The 16,726-nt window shown below is 35.7% G+C and overlaps 1 protein-coding gene across 1 annotated transcript in view; it reads right to left on the bottom strand.

The window, feature by feature from the left end:
• Positions 1-16,726, bottom strand: part of ALDH1A2 (aldehyde dehydrogenase 1 family member A2) — a 90,725-nt gene that overhangs the window by 24,606 nt on the left and 49,393 nt on the right. The window contains exons 6-8 of the mRNA XM_033109258.1: positions 13,535-13,596; positions 11,399-11,527; positions 11,160-11,273 (exon numbers count right to left, since the gene is read on the bottom strand). Of these exons, the coding sequence (XP_032965149.1) occupies positions 11,160-11,273; positions 11,399-11,527; positions 13,535-13,596 (305 nt within the window). The remainder of the gene's footprint in view (positions 1-11,159; positions 11,274-11,398; positions 11,528-13,534; positions 13,597-16,726) is intronic.

The following is a 16,726-nucleotide window of genomic DNA, read 5'->3' as shown; positions in this document are numbered from 1 at the left end:
TGTTGAGTATTTCATGGACATCAGGAATGCTCTGGACCATGTCTTTGCTTTGCTAAACTAATTTTGAGTTAGTCTTTCTTCCTTCAGGTGCTTGAGAGAGAGATTATTGCTGGAATAAACCTACAGACACAGCAGACAATGTGAGTGGCACCTGGTATTTTAAACAAACGTTTTATTTTAGCACAGATTAACAAACTCAGACTGTAGTTTTTTTCCTAAACGGGCCTAAGAACATGCTCTGAAGTATGACCCAACTACTCAGATTGTGTATAAACTAGCAATTCTTGAATATTAATGAACATAAAAATCACTAGGAGAGCTTATTAAAATGAGCATTCCTGGATCCCATTTCCAAATGTTCTGAGAAGATCTTAGGTGGTACCCAGGAATCTGCATTTAAACAAGCCCCTCCCCCCTCTGCTGTTCTCCCCCACCCCCACTTCACTGTAGGTGAGGTAGTCCTGGAAAATAATAATAACTACATTAGACTTTGCTGCGGAGAAATTTCTCCCTACACCAGAATTCAGTTCTGGCAAACAGGTTGAAGGAGTAGCCCCCACTCTAGGCCATAGCAGAATCATAAGCAAGTTCCTTAATAGGTACCAAGTGTCCTCTTTCAAAATGTCCTCTTTCTAAATTGAGTACACTATTCTCCCTTAAAAAAAAAAAAAAAAAAGGGTAGCCAGGTGGTTCAGTTGGTTAGAGCACCGTGCTCTTAACAACAAGGTTGCTGATTCGATCCCCACATGGGCCACTGTGAGCTGCGCCCTCCACAACTAGATTGAAACAACTACTTGACTTGGAGCTGATGGATCCTGGAAAAACACATTTAAATAAATAAAAGTTAAAAAAAAAAAAGATTCAAAATCAGTTTATCCAAGCAAGCACCTGGGCAATCTTCCAAAAAGTGAAATAGAACAGCGAAAACACAAACAAAAAACCAAATATTTATTAGAAGACAAAAATATTTGTAAAATATTTATAAAAGCCATAAAACAAACAAAAGGAAAGTAAAACTGCCAGAGGCGAACAGCAATCAGTTTGACAGACGTATTCTTTACAAATGGAAGTTTCAGATTCAACTAATACTTACTGAGTTTTTACAGTGTGCCAAGCAATAGGACTTGAACTTTCAAATACATTGCCTCAATTAATCCACAAATAAACCTATAAGGAGTTATTCATAGCCCCTCTTGATAGATGAAGAAATGAGAGATCAGAAAAACTGAATGATTTGCCAAAGTCACACACAGGAGAGGTAGGATTTCATCCAAGGTCAGCAGAATCCAACCCCCTTTCTATTTACACCACACTTTCTCAAGCAGAAATGATTCTATAAATTTCATTTTAAAATAAACAGAAAACAATGACAGCTAATATTTACTGACACTTTACTAAGAACGAGGCCCTGTGCTAAACACATTAGATATACTAGTTTATTTCATCCTCACAATCCATGAATTAGATACAATCATCCGTTATCTATTGGCATGAACTCTGAGGGCTGAAAAAATTAAATAATAACATGTATTGTGAACAACTCTATACAATCATTATAGAGGTTTTAATTAAGTCGTTTTCTGATATGGATCTGACATATTTAATCTTGATTGCTTTTAATATGATTTGAAGACTGTTTGGAATTTCTTATTGAAAAAGTGATGATTTCCCCTAGTATTTTTTAGAGAGGCAAAGTACAGTGTTGTGATAGTGTTCTTTCAAGTTTTCATTTTAGCACAGCAATGAGGGATACTATTTTTCCTTTAAGAGTCTCTAAACAAAGAATTGAAAGAAATTAACTCAAGCTGAACTAAAACTCTTAACTTCCTAAATTCATGTAAAATTCTATGAAGACATCTTTGTTGATCATTAGACTGATTATATTGATTAACTCTTCAGCTCAATAATTATCTTTGCTTATAATGAGCTACTGGATAGTTTTGTAGATGGAAACTGACTTGGCCTGAATGTAAGTGAAAATATTATAAACTGAGGATTAGAAAGATGATTTATGGGAAATAGGTACAGGGTAAAACCTAATATTTTACTTAATTTCTGCACATTTTTGTGTCCCTTTAACTATTAAATATGTTCACCACAAAACTGGAACTAAGTGTTTAGCAATCAGTGAACATCTGTTGTCCGGCGCTGGCTCACTCCACCAAGTGGCCAGGGCACTAGGAAGTCAGACACACTAACTCCTCAACATGTCCCATCTGTCATGACAGGTTCTCAGGGCTGGGTTTTGGGGTTTTTTCCCATCTCTATAAAGGCTTTTCACTTCCAGAAGAGACTTTTAAGGATACGCACTGAATTAGTATCACATCTATAGCTCTCGAGGTTGAATGCCTGATAAAGTAGACCTGCCTGAAATGACCAAAAAAAAAAAAAACCCAAAAAACCGAAAACTGCATTTGTTATTAAGAGGCAACAGTGAAACCTAATCTCCCATTTTACATTCCAGCCAAATATGTATTGAGGCTTTTGAAAGTGCTGCTCCTTAATATCAGGCATGGGAAATGATTCCTGAGAATTGAACGATACTAGTATTTGTTGATTATCTGCCAATATCAAGCAACACACTCCTCACAAGGGTCCCCCAGCTGGGGTTCCTCCAAGTCCTTTTTGCACTTTGGTTCCCACACCTCTACAATTTCATTTTCTCCAAAAAGAAAAGGACGATAGAACTACGTTTTCCCAGCTGTGAATATTAACAATTGTGGATTAAGATGTAGAATTATCTTTTCCTTAAATATTGTTATCTTTGCATGAATTAGCTTTTCATTTAAATTTCATTTAAATTTAAATTTCATTTAAATTTAAAGATGTTGAACTAACAATATTGCTCCTTAATGCCAAATACATTTGAAAACCATGTTGCACAAGAGAATTTTAGTTCTAGCCTTAGAAATAAAGGCGAGAAAGCATGTGGAAAATGAGGACATTTTTAAGTAAAATGGTGCAGAATTAGTCTTCTCTTCCTCCACCCGCCCATACACACCACACTATATTAGCTACATATTTACAGATTATCACCTGGGTTAGATTAAATCGCACAGGTTCTCTAAGGTCTAGCATAGTACTTGACATTTAATAAGTGCTCAATAAATGTTTATGGAATTGATTTAAGACAGCTTGGGTTTAAAACTTTAAGTCCTATACTAGAGAATGTCAGATGGACGCGTAATGTATCAAATGAGATTTAAAGAGGCTAAAGATGCAAATTTAAAGTAAATTTTGAAAAAGGGGTAAAAGTTTGAGTTAGAACAGTGTCTATGACCTTTCAGAATTAGATATACTTTTGACCATGGTTTGAACAAAACATGTTCCACTGAGAGATTATCCTTCCTAAGTACCCGTTTTGATATGTGCTTCCTGATTTTTAACAGCTCCCTCTTCTACAGGATGGTGTAAAGCCCGTAGCCAGAGAGGCAGTGTAGCACTGTAATTTGGAGTGTGGGCTCTGGGTATGATTCTCAGACCTACAACTGACCAACATGTGACCATGGGCGGGTACGTTAACCTCTCCCAGCCAAACTCCGCTCACCTGCGTAGATGTAGTGAAATGAGATAGGCAAAGAACTTAGTAGGTCCCTGGCACACAGTAAGTGCTCAATCAGTGTTGGCTATTAATAATCACAATTTAAAGACTTAAATGTGTTTCAAAAATCATCCATTTTAACAGCTTTGAGATGTAATTCACATACTTTAAAAGTCACTTTTGAAGCGTACAATTCAATGGTTTTTAGTATATTCAGAGAGTTGTGAAACCGTCACAACGATTACTGCTATCTAATTCTTGAACATTTCAGGAATCCAAAAATCAACTCCATTTCCATTAGCCGTCATTCCCCTATTCTTCCCTCTTTCCAGCTTTGGGAAACCACTAATCTACTTTTTGTCTATAGATTTGCTTATTCTGGACATTTCAAATAGGGTGATACAATATGTGGCCTTTTATGAGTTTTTTTTTTTCTTTTAACATAACATTTTCAAGGTTCATCTATGTTGTAGCATGTATCAGTACTTCATTCACTTTTTATGGCTGAATAATATCCCATTATTTGGATATAGATATATAATAATCTGTCTATCAACTATCATTTTATGGACATCTAGATTGTTTCTACTTTTTGGCAATTAGGAATAATATTTCTTACAAGTTTCTGTGTGGTGTTAAGATTTTGTCAAATGCTTTTTTTGTGTGGATAGAGATGATTATGCGGTTTTGTCCCTTATTTTATCAACATGGAGTATTACGTTGACTGATTTTTGGATGTTAAACCAACATTGCATGCCTGGAATAAATCCCACTTGGTCATTATGTATAAACCTTTTCATATGTCACTGTATTCTGTTTGCTAGTATTTTTTGTGTCTATAATTTATAAAGGATATTGGTGTATACTTTTCATGTGATGTCTTTGTCTGGAAGGTCTTCTATACTTTGACCTCAATTTTTTAACCAAGAATTCTCTTCAAAGGCTTGATTTGCAGAATCTTCCTTTCAAGTTCATCTGCCTCCCAACCTTTCTCCCCAAGCCCTCCCCAATCCCTACTCTATTCCACTAGCACTTTCTATACTCTCCAGCCTCTGCTTGTTTACTAATATTGAGCCTTTTCCCCAATTCGCTCTACTTATCTGTATCCTAACAAGACCTGTATCAAACCCCTCTTTCTCTTTAAGCTTTGACAGACCATCCAACCCCCAGAGATCTCTCCTTTCTTGGGATGATGATGTCATATTACAAACGACCGTGTAGCCCCGAAAATAAGACCTAACTGGACAATCAGCTCTAATGTGTCTTTTGGAGCAAAAATTAGTATAAGACTTGGTATTGTATTATATTATATTATATTATATTATATTATATTATATTATATATTATATTATATAAGACCAGGTCTTATATTAATTTTTGCTCCAAAAGACACATTAGAGCTGATTGTCCGGCTAGGTCTTATTTTCAGGGAAATACTGCAACATTTGCTTGCTGCTTACAATTTACAAAACTCATACTGCATTTAATTCTCACAACCCTGAGAAACATATGTGCTTACCATTATTAAGCCAATTTTGTACAGAATTCAGTGACTAGTCCATAATTTTATAGCTACAAAGTAAAAGATAGTAAACCCTAAGCTTTTGGTGGCATTTTAAAGAAGGAAAGTGCTCCATTTGCTACATTACCTTCTAGCTCTGAGATTAAACATCTGTTTCTCAAATTCAGTCTTTCCTCCTTGGTGTTGCTAACAAATATTTATAATGCATGTTGACTACACATCAGATACTACTTGAAGTAGTGAGAAAGCCTGTGGGATAGATTCCGAAGAGACTCCTATCCCCCACCCAAATCTATATATATTACCAGAAACTGTCATCTTCTGAAACCAAAGCTAAAAAAAAAAAAAAAACCAACACTAAACTGATAAGCAAATCAGTTCACCCAAGAAGATTAAGAGTTATTTAATGGACTAAAGTACTTTTTAAATATTCTATACCAAATAAACCAAGGACTTTTCTGAATCCAAATGTCTTTAGAGTTGTATTATTAAGACTTAAAGTATATCAACTGAAGTAAATAAATTTGCAACCTCATTGACTGTAGTATACCTAGTATGAGGCAATGATAAACTATGAGCACAAGTGATCCACCTAAAACCTGGAGAAAGAATTCAAAGAACAGTATCAAAAGTAGTAAAATGATGCAATAGGGACTACTGCTTCTGGTCATAATGAAGTAACTGGCGCTGGATTTGCCCCGCCATTGTAAACAACTAGAAAAATACATGAGATTTTTTCTTCAAACTGGACATCAGGCAGTATGGGACTATGATTCTAGATATAAGTGGAACAAATAAGGGAAGACCTTTCTGCCAAAAGACCTTCTAGAATGCAGCATGGGATAAGGAGACCAAGTAGAATGAAGTGGTATCACTGCATTGATGAAATAGGTCAGGGTTGTCAGAGGCTGGGGTGGCTAAAATGTGAAGGGCTTAGTACCAGAGGGAGAGAATGAGGTCCAGAAATCAGCCTGGGGGTCCCTTGAGTCTTTGGCTGACTGCTAAGCTGGGAATACATAGAACGAGACTCTACGAAATCAGATAAAGAAAGAAGACAAGATAATCTATATGCGGAATAATTCCCAGAGCTCATATAGGGCTAGGAGACAAACATTTGGGTTTCGACCACCCAAGGGGAAAAGACCTTGTTGGACATTAGGAACTTTCAGAAGAAACTCCAGAAGAATCTTAATTTAGCAATCTTACTAAATTTTCGTATCTCTGTAAAGATAAACTAGTCCTAATAAAGCTGAAAATTAAGTGTCAAAAAGCTCAAGTTGTACTGTAAGTGACTTAACCACCTGTCAGGAAAAAAAGCCCAGCACTCTATAGAATAACAACAAAATCCACATGTTCAAGAATGTAATGGTAACAATGTTTAGCATCCTTTCAAAAAGTAATAGACATAAAATGTGTGTGTGTGTGTGTGTGTGTGTGTGTGTGTATTTCAAGAAAATAACAAAGTTTTCCAAATTTGATGAAAACTATAAACTCACAGATCCAACTATAAACTCATACGTAGATCCAAGAATTTTCAATGAACCTCAATTAGGAAAAGAAAGAAGGAAGGAAGGGAGGGAGGGAGGGACAGAGGGGAGGGGAGGGGAGGGCAGGGGAGGGGAGGGGCGGGGAGGAGAGGAAAGGAGAGGAGAGGAGAGGAAAGGAAGAAAGAAGGAAAGAAAGAAAACTACACAGAAACACATCATAATCAAATTGCTGTAAACCAGTAAAAAGAGACTATCTTAAAAGCAGCCAGAGGAAAAACATAATGTACAGTACAAAAAAAAGGTAAGAATGACTACTAATTTCTCATTAGAAACAGTGCAAGTAAGAAAGAAAAAACAGAATGACATATTTAAAATGTTGAAAGTAAAATAAAAGAAAATAAAAACTGTCAAATCAGAATTCTATATTCAGAAAAAACATTCATTAAAAGAATGAAAATGCAATAAAGACATTTTCAGGCAAACAAAAGTGACAGAATCCATCACTAACAGACCTGCAGTATAAGAAATGTTCAAGTTCTTTCCCCAGAAAGAAAACAATCTCAGAAAAAGAGCTTGGATCTATGCAGAATTAAAAAAGAGGGCCACAAATGCAAGTGAGTAAGTAAATGTAAACTAATTTTGTTTTCTCATTTTAAAAAAATTTCAAAAAGCTGGATGAACAAAATAAGTAGCAATGTACTGTGGGGTATATAACATATGTAGTAGCAAATTATAGGACAAAAATAGCATTAAAAATAGCATAAAGGATGGGATGACAAGTGGAAAAATTCTGTTGTACAGTTCCTATTATATATGAAATAACATATTATTATTTAATGGTAGACTATGATTAAGATGCACATTGTATTGTAATTATTACAGCAACCACTTTAAAAAAGAGGTATAACTAATAATCCAAAATAAAATATAAAATGGGATACTCAAGTCATTCAAAAAAAGGCAGGAAAAAAGGGAAAAAGGAACAAAATGCCAGATGGGACAAGTAGAAAACAAAAATCAAGATGTGAGATTTAAACGCAACCATATCAATAATTCATTAAATATTGAACAAAAATAAAAAAAGAAGAACACAGAAGAGTACATGCTATATTATTTATTATATTATTCCATTTATATGAAATTCTAGAATTGGCAAAATAAATAAAAAGGATCAGTGGCTGTCTGGGAATGGAAAAATTCTATGTCTTGATTTGGGTTATGGTTACATGATTGTATACACTTGATACTGAAGTGGGCGCATTAAACTGTCCTTCAATAAAGTCTTCATAAAAGTTAAAAAAAATCTTAAATGGCAAAACAGAGATTTGAATGCAAGCAGCCTGGAAACAAGCATTATGTTGTTACTGATTCACTATGCCACTACTTGTATGTCCTGCAAGTGCTCAGTTTTTAGACTGAAATATCCTTGGAAGAAAAAGTTAAATGCCTAGAAATTAATTTATCAAGAAATGCCTGATATTTATATGATGAGATGTATGATGAACATGACGGGACAAATAAGAGATTTATACCATGTTCCTAGATGAGAAGTCAATCTTGTAAAGAAAGGGCTTACCCTCAATTTAACATAGACAGGTAATGTAACACCAATCAAAATTCCAATGAGGGTTTTTGGGAAGAAGGAAAGGTGCTTAGAAAATCGATTTGAAATTTGATCTGAGAGAATAGGCAAGAGGTTTTGGAAAACTAAAAACCGGGGTATCTTGCCTACCATATTGCAACACATCTTTTTAAAACCTAGTAATTAAAGCGATCTGGCACTAGTGAAAGAATAGACAAATAAAATTTTGAGTCCCAAAACAGAAACATGTATATATGAAAATTTATCACATAATGTTAATGTTACATTCAAATGAGCTACAAAGGGATTGTTTAATAAATGGTGTGGAAGTAACTGAATACTCACATATAGAAAAATAAACTTAGGCTTCGCCTTTCATTATACATGAAAATAAATTCCAGCCAGATTAAAGATTTAAACAAAAACAAAAACCTAAAGGTACTGAAAGAATATGTTAAGGACCATTTGTATAATCTTGAAGGGGTTTCTTTAAAGATGACAGGAAGCCCAAAAGCCATTAAGAGAAAGACGGAAAAGTATGACTACACACAAATTTAAAATTGTGCATGGCAAACAACTCTATTTTTAAAAATTAAAAAACAAAAAACTAACTGGGAATATTTGCAAATTCTACAAGAAACAGAAGATTAAAAAACTTAATACATAAAGACATCTTAAAAATGAAACCACCATTCTAATGCATTCTTGGTGATAAAGCAAGTTAAATATAAATATCCTTTTGTTTTGCAATTCCACTTCTAAAATATATCCAATAGAATAACATATATATATGTGTGTGTGTGTGTGTATACACACACACACACACACACACACACACACACAAATAAATTTGTCTTGGATCTCCAAGGATGTTTATTTCAGTAGTCTGTGTAATAGGGAAAAATAGCGAAAAAAAATCTGGTGTACATTAATGAGAATTAATTAAACTATGATACACTGATGCAAGAGTATTATACTCAACTATTTAAAAAATGAAGACCTATAGGGACTGACATACAACATGTGATGTCTCACTTTACATATTATGATCTCATTTTTATTAAAAAATATGATATAGTCAAAGCCTCTCAACTGACTCAACCAGGACCATCGGTTGGTTAATGAAAAAAAGGTTAACTCAGGGAAAGATACTTTAAGCACCTAATTTTCGTTTAAAAAACATGTACATTCCAGTCTTTGGAGATAAGACCAAGGACGTTTCTTTAATTATGGGTCCACCTGTCCTGTTTGATTAAACCATACCCTTACAATAGCCTTTAAGATTTCTGGTTTCAGTTTTTTAAAAACATTTGCAAAGCAATCCAGGTGTACACTCAGATTTATATTTTTGCCCCAATCTTTTATAATTGTCTTGCCCACTTCTTGCTGACTGCAGTTTGTCTTAACATCTAGCCTTTGCAAATCTTTTCAAAGCATTAGACCTAGTTTAAATAGGAACAATAATTCTCTTTCACACTCACATTTTAGTTTATAGATTTCATTAAAATTTCAAAATTGCTGTTAACAAGTACAACTAGAATGTCTGGAAACAAACTGGATTAACTCTTAACAAACATAAAACAATAATCTACGAATTAACATTCAGGTGTATTAATCAATCTCATGAAATTTTAAAACATGAGTCAATTTAACCAAGTCCCATTAACTGTTATCAGCGGATATAATCAAGTGCCTGGACCCGTGCTGTCCTGTGAGGGTCACTAACCACACATGGTGACAGAGCACTTAGTAAATTGCTTAGTAAGTTGCTGGTCTGAAGGGTTATGTGCTACAAACGTACAATACATACCAGAGTTCTTAGACTTCATGTTGAGAAGAGAATGCAAAATACTGTAATAATGATTTTTATATTGATCATAAATTGAAATATTTTGGAAATACCAGATTAAAGAAAATATATTATTAAAAGTCATTCTCTTTTTAAAAAAAATTTAACATGGCTAATAGCAAATTTTATATTACAAATGTTGCTCTCACTATATTTCTATTAGGTAGCACTCACTGTTCGAGACCTGCAAACATCCTGTGTTCAATGGCAATGTCATCTGTGAAGTTCTACTTGATAAAGTGAATCAGACTCTCTTTTTTTTTTTTTTTTTTTATCATCTCTGTTACCCGGATCCAAGACATTTTGCGGTAACGTTTTATTAGAAATCTCTCTCAGCAGGGATCAATAAACTATGGCCCATGAGCCACATTTGGCCCGCTGCCTATTTTAGTATGGCCTGCAAGCGAAGAACAGCTTTTGGGTTTTTAAATGATTGGGGGGAAAAGGTCAAAAAAAGATTAGTATTTTGTGATGTGTAAAAATTATATGAAATTCAAATTTCCGTATTCGTAAATAAAGTTTTCAGGGCCAGTAGCCATGCTCAGCTTACATGTTACCTATCGCTACTCTGTGCTACAAGGGCATAGTCGAGTGGCTGCAACAGAGACTATACTGCCTGCAAAGTCCACACTATTTGCTACCTGGCCTTTTATAGAAAAAGTTTGCTGACCTCTGCTCTGTATCACCCCTATCACTCATGGGCATAGTAACTTGCCAATTGCATCTACAGGACCTGGTGAAATAATGAGAAGGGAAAGCTGTGTTTCCATTTTAATCTGTACCAGAGATTAGCTTCGATTTCCAGCTTCTTAACTTGCTTTTGCCATTGTTGTTCTGAATTCAAGAAGTGCTCAGAACCCCAGCCACTGGGACAGTCTCTTCTGGAACAGTTTTTTGCTTGTTTGTTTCTGCTTCTACTATTGTGTTTCTTTTATTTCAAAAGGTAATGGGGTTTTGTTTATTTTTCTGGGATAGGTTTTACACACATGGCACCACAAAAACGCTCGGATGTCTGTGGCATCAAATGGTGAATGTGCACCTTTACTTAGACACTCGCTGGTGTTCCAGCTATGATACCAATGCTGCCCTTTGAGGCTTGGGTAACATTTTTGGTGTTCTTTTAAGCCCTCTACTCATTTGCAGGACTGCTCCTCAACCCGTGGCTCCCAGGTACCTACCTCAGTAGACCCTGTGAATGCAATCTTGTCTATGCCAATATGAGAAGCTATTGCTGCCCCAGCCGTTGGTCCGTATCCTGGCAAAATATTGATGACTCCTGGTGGAAAGCCAGCCTAACAAAACAGAATTGGAGGAAACGCGGCTTGTGAGAGCTGATGAAGCACATTAAATCAGATATGCTCCAGTAGGTCCCCAGGGCAAGGGGGGGGGGGCCACTCCTGAAGGCGGTTTCTCTTACCTCCTTGATGAGGGCTCCCATGTAGAGCGCGCTGAGTGGTGTTTGCTCTGCTGGTTTAATAACTACTGTATTGCCACAGCACAGAGCTGGAGCAATTTTCCAGGCAAACATCAGCAGGGGGAAGTTCCACTGAAAGGAAAAAAACTCAAGGTTGATAGGTGGAAAAATATTCCTCCGCAACTTTGTTTTCAAGCTGTGACTTCTCAGATTTCTCAGACTAGTCCTCAACATAAATCTTGTCCTACCACAAAGTGGAAATGTTTGGATTTTTAATTACGTCATTAAGAATAGAATAGGACTGACCTTGAAAATCCAAATTACTATATTCCAACTACCCACCAACAGAAATTGCATGGTAAAAAGGGAGTCTTTGTTTTCTCTTCGTCTTGTTTTGGTTTTTCATTGTTGTTATTTCATATGTTTTTAAAACTACACTTTGGTTCCAGTAAGTTCTTGTATATGAAAATTTTTCCTGCATTTGTGATTTTTACACCAGGAATTTCAGACTGGTATGAAAGTTCTTCAGTGTGGAAGAACTAGAAGAGAAAATTCCAGCTGTGAATTATATTTAAGTCAATGCCTATTTCAAGGTAGCTCCTTTTCTATACATGCATGTATGTTCACAAAATACATGATTACAAAAAAATAAAGCACCTCTTTATTTTTGGAGTATGCAAAAATTTTAGTGTCTCCTTTCCACTGCAAAATAAGCTAATGGAGACTAAAAAAATATATATATGTGAGTACCTGAATTGGGGGCCAAAAATGACTTACACTGATTTTAAAAGTATGCTAAGCTTGTATTGTCATAAATGCAGGCATGAGACTATCAGGTGTTGTTGATAATTCATTAAGAAAGAAAACAGAAATCCTGGTCCGCTGGCTTCAGCCTCTGACCACAATGTGTTTCGGTCTGAAGCATCTCAGCTGCCATCCTTGAAAGATTCTCACTGGCCCTGGCAAGCCTGCAAAAATATACAAGTGTCTTGCCTTCACCAAACACCCAATTTCTTTTCCCCTTAGTTGTTTATAAACTTGGGAGTCCACAGTGATGTTTTAATTCCATCTACAGTATATAAATCTTGGTTGCTGTAATTGAGCCGGAGCTGGCTGACAAGCAGCTCTTGTCCTGTCAGTGAAAGCTGCAGCTCTGAGAGTCTGGGAAGGGCAAGAAGAGCAGGTTTGAGTTCCTGCAATTAAGGTGACAGACCTCACCCCTGCTCTGGTCCAAGTAGGGTTCCCCTGGGTGGTTTAGGAGAAGAACTTACCCCAAACCTCTCATTTTCTGTTTTCATTCTCTAGTAAATTTCACAGTAACCTGGAGTTTGTAACCATTAAAAAAAAACACATTAATACCTCTCAAAAATCTTTGGCTCCCAAAGCCAAAGATTATCTTGACTCATTCTCCTATATTCTGAAAAGAGAAAACTTCTTGTCTATAGTGTAAGAGTTTAGTTTGAGCCTCCCCTGAAATCATTGCCAGAACGATTAGCTAGTTTTGTTGGAAGATTCGATGATGTTTTGTATAGTGCCAAGGCTGTGTATGAGAGAGAGAGAGAAAAAAAAGACAATGTTTAATGTTCCAGTCCAAACACTAAGCACTACATCTATTTCCCTTTACAAGATACACAACAGCCCGGCATGGTTTCAATTATGACCGTGACGTTAATTGTACTGCTGTGTCTTCTGTAGAGTCTTCTATCTAGATTCTTGTGAAAAGAAACAGTGGGAAAGAATGGGATTAAAAGACCATATAAAACAATACGCCTGGAAAGATGGTGAGTCAAAGTTTTAAAAAATAAACAAGCAAATATAACAAATCATTAATTTTCCATAAGCCGAATAGACATCCATAACCAAGGGCAGGTTATTAATACACTGGACTTGGCTTTGCTTATTTTAATCATGAGAATTCCATGACTCAAGAACTCAACTCCTGGTAACAGAGCTGAAACCCTATTAACCTGTTCAAATAAGCATTTGCAGGGAGGCTGCTAAAGATATGTCAACAACGTGAGCTCAGTTTTTTTTTTCCCAGTAATGGAAAACACACATCGCTGAGGTCCATGTTTTATGTATCTTTAAAAGAACTGGATCAAATGAAAATAAATACGAGGCGTGAGGAGATACACTCACCGGGATGATCTGTCCACACACTCCAATGGGTTCGTGTCTTGTAAAGGTAAAATAGTCTCCATCTGAAAGAAATGGGTATGGTCACTACAGAGGACTCACACTGGAAGGGAAAATAGTGCAGAGGGAGAACTTGGGTGACAGCAAAAACACAGAAATAAAGTTAAAAACACAACCTACTCAACCACGTACGAAAGCTGGTAGAAGAGCTATACTTGGTATAAGGTACCTCCAGATACGGCTCCCAGCCACCCAGAGTACCAACCTCAAAGGCAAAATGCAGGCCAAGTTGATGACACTAGAAGCAGTCCTGGGGGAGGGCGGGGATGGGGGGTGGACGAGCTGAAAACCGGGAAATACTGAATACTACATTTTATACTAAATAGTCACATGATACTTTATATGCAGAACAGTTATTTCACTTAAAAACTGAGGTACCTCAAAATTTGAAATAACTTTCTGAAGTATTAAAAACAAAACGAAGTAAAATGCTACGGGATAAACGTAAAATGCTAGGCATCTGGACAAGGTGAGTAAAAGTAAGATCTATTCATAACTCAATCCAGGAGTCACCATGCACTTCCTGGGCACTGGGGGGTAGCGGGGAGGCATATGCAGGCCTATTTCAAGAAGGCGAAAGTCCACTTCAAAGACGATTCCCTCAACTGAGCCATGGAAATAAGGATGATTTAATAACCTTGTTTTCCTTACAGGAGAAAAAGGCAATTGAAATAATTACCCAGGAAATCCACACCAAATTCTGCTGCAGGAAAATGCCATTATGTTTATCTGAATTATTTTAAATGGCTAATTGAAATAACCAAAGAATGGCTCGTTTTTTAGCATATGGCTTTTCATTTCTGGTACTAGGCAACGTCTTTGTTTTTCCCTCAATTGCCAACCCTTTGGCTACTTTACTGATATTTGTTTTCTCTCTCAAAAGCCGTCCTCCTGGGAAAGTGAAGACCCTGTGTTAATACTCTCCATAAGAGCGTTGCTATTATGGAGAGGGATGAAGGAGAGGACAGGAGGAGGTGACAGGAGGAGGTGTGTGGGTTGGGGGAAGAGAAATGATGTGATTATTTATCATGGTCTCTCAACACATCTGAATCACTAATATTCATCATTCAGAATTGTTTTAATTAAATTCAAAATTATCCGTTTTAAAATAATTAAAGGTCTCTCTCTTTCCCTCTCCTGGACCTCTTCCCAGAATTAACAGCTATCTGTTACCGGGGCATCTTTTCAAAGAACTTTCTTTTCACATATAAGTATATGTAGCATCCTTTTATTCCCCATCTCTCTCTCATTTTTTAAAATACAAATGGCATCACATTATTCATAGTTTTCTAGGTTTTGCTTTTTTCCCACTTTTTTTTCATATAAAGCTAACATATTTAACTGCTGAATGTTATTGCATTGGCTCAATAAATAACGGTACTACTTGTAAACTATCCTGAGGGAGATGGATATTGCTTTCAGTTTCGGCTATTATAAATAGTGCTGTAAACACCATCATTTAATATATCTTTGTGTATCTGTGGAATTTCATAGTAAAGTGTATGTGCATTTCACATTTTGAGAAATACTGCCAAATCATCCTTCAGAAAAGTTACACAGTTCATAATTCCAACAATAACATGGTATTGTTTCCTACCGTTAAACACTGGGGTTTTTCAAGCATTTTAATTTCAGTCAACCTGACAGGTGGAATATGGCAACCCGTTTTTGTTTGACGATATACGGTTGAACATCTTTTCATGTTTACTGGCTGTTTGCAATTTTTTTCTTCAGGTTTACACCGTTTGTCATTTATCTATTGGGTTATTCATCTTTTCAGTCATTTGAAGAACTCTATACATATTAAGGCAATTAGGACTTTGTTATGAGTCTATGTAAAGTTTTTCCCTAATCTGCTGCTTGTCTCCAAATTTTGTTTTATACAGAGGGTACCAAAAGAATGTCTATACATTTTAAGAAAGGAAAAACCTGTATTAAAATTGTAATAATCAATATATACTGATAACAAAAGATGAATACAAGTCATGTGTATACATTTTTTTGGCACTCCTGATACTTATCTTTCTTTAAATGGAAGAAATTGGGAAGTAAGCAGCATTCAGCCAACTGTAGGAAGGAAATTATTTTAGAACATATCTCCATTAAAACAGAAAAAGCAGACAAAATGTGGAAATTGTCCATAGGATGACAATAAGAAATCTGAGTAATATTTTAAAAATCAAATCAACTATTTTAGTTTTCTATGCAAACAACTCAAGAATTTTCATAGATATCATTCTTTACAATAGTACAAATTACTACCCTGCTTCAATTTATAAATCTCTGGAAAGGTGTTTTATATATATATATATATATATATATATATATATATATATATACACATACATACACACACCTTAATGTTATAGATTGTTTTTTTCAGGTTCTTCCAGGGAAGGTTTTCCATGAGGAGCAATAACCCTGATCAATAGGCTAAAGAATTTCATTTGCAAAGAAATCCTTCTAGGTGGGTATCACAAACCACAGAATCAGTGTTATATCAAGGGGTGCAAATAGAGAAAAATGACAACCCTCTTGTGGAAGGCAAAGATGATTCTTTGAGGATTTGGTATGTGGATCTCTGCCTAGAAGAAAAATTACAACCCATTTTCCCATCTTTTATACTGATGTTCTCCAAATATGGCAAGATGAATTAAAAGGTTGTTCCCTTCATTTCTCTAGCTTCGTGCTATAAAAGCACATAGCTTAATGTAGAGAAAAATCTACACCCAAACACAGGTACTCTGTTTTGGGCTACGATGATCTTAGGTCTTCTTATTAAATACGGGGCATTGCCGAGAGATCTCAGACTCAGCATGAAAGGATTGCATTAGATGAGGATACCAGAAAAATGTTCTGAACACCACATTATGAGTCGAGTTAGACTACGGTGGAGAAAACTAAAGAAGAAATGAGATACCAAAGCAGGAATACTAAATTGCATGTACATGTCTTTTTATCTCTTAGCCTCTTTTCCATTTCACTGAAGAAAGTAAAAAATACACAGGAACAGATACTGCTCTTACCAGGAGTTTATTTTAAAGACATAACCAGAGACAATTCCTCTGATGTGTTCTTCAACACCTGAGTTTAACTCATGAGGAATAAAAACTTTATAATTAAAGACTTTATTAT

Source organism: Rhinolophus ferrumequinum, chromosome 6, assembly GCF_004115265.2.
Source record: "Rhinolophus ferrumequinum isolate MPI-CBG mRhiFer1 chromosome 6, mRhiFer1_v1.p, whole genome shotgun sequence".
In the NCBI taxonomy this organism is placed as follows: Eukaryota; Metazoa; Chordata; class Mammalia; order Chiroptera; family Rhinolophidae; genus Rhinolophus; species Rhinolophus ferrumequinum.
This window is presented reverse-complemented; position numbering and strand designations above follow the sequence as displayed.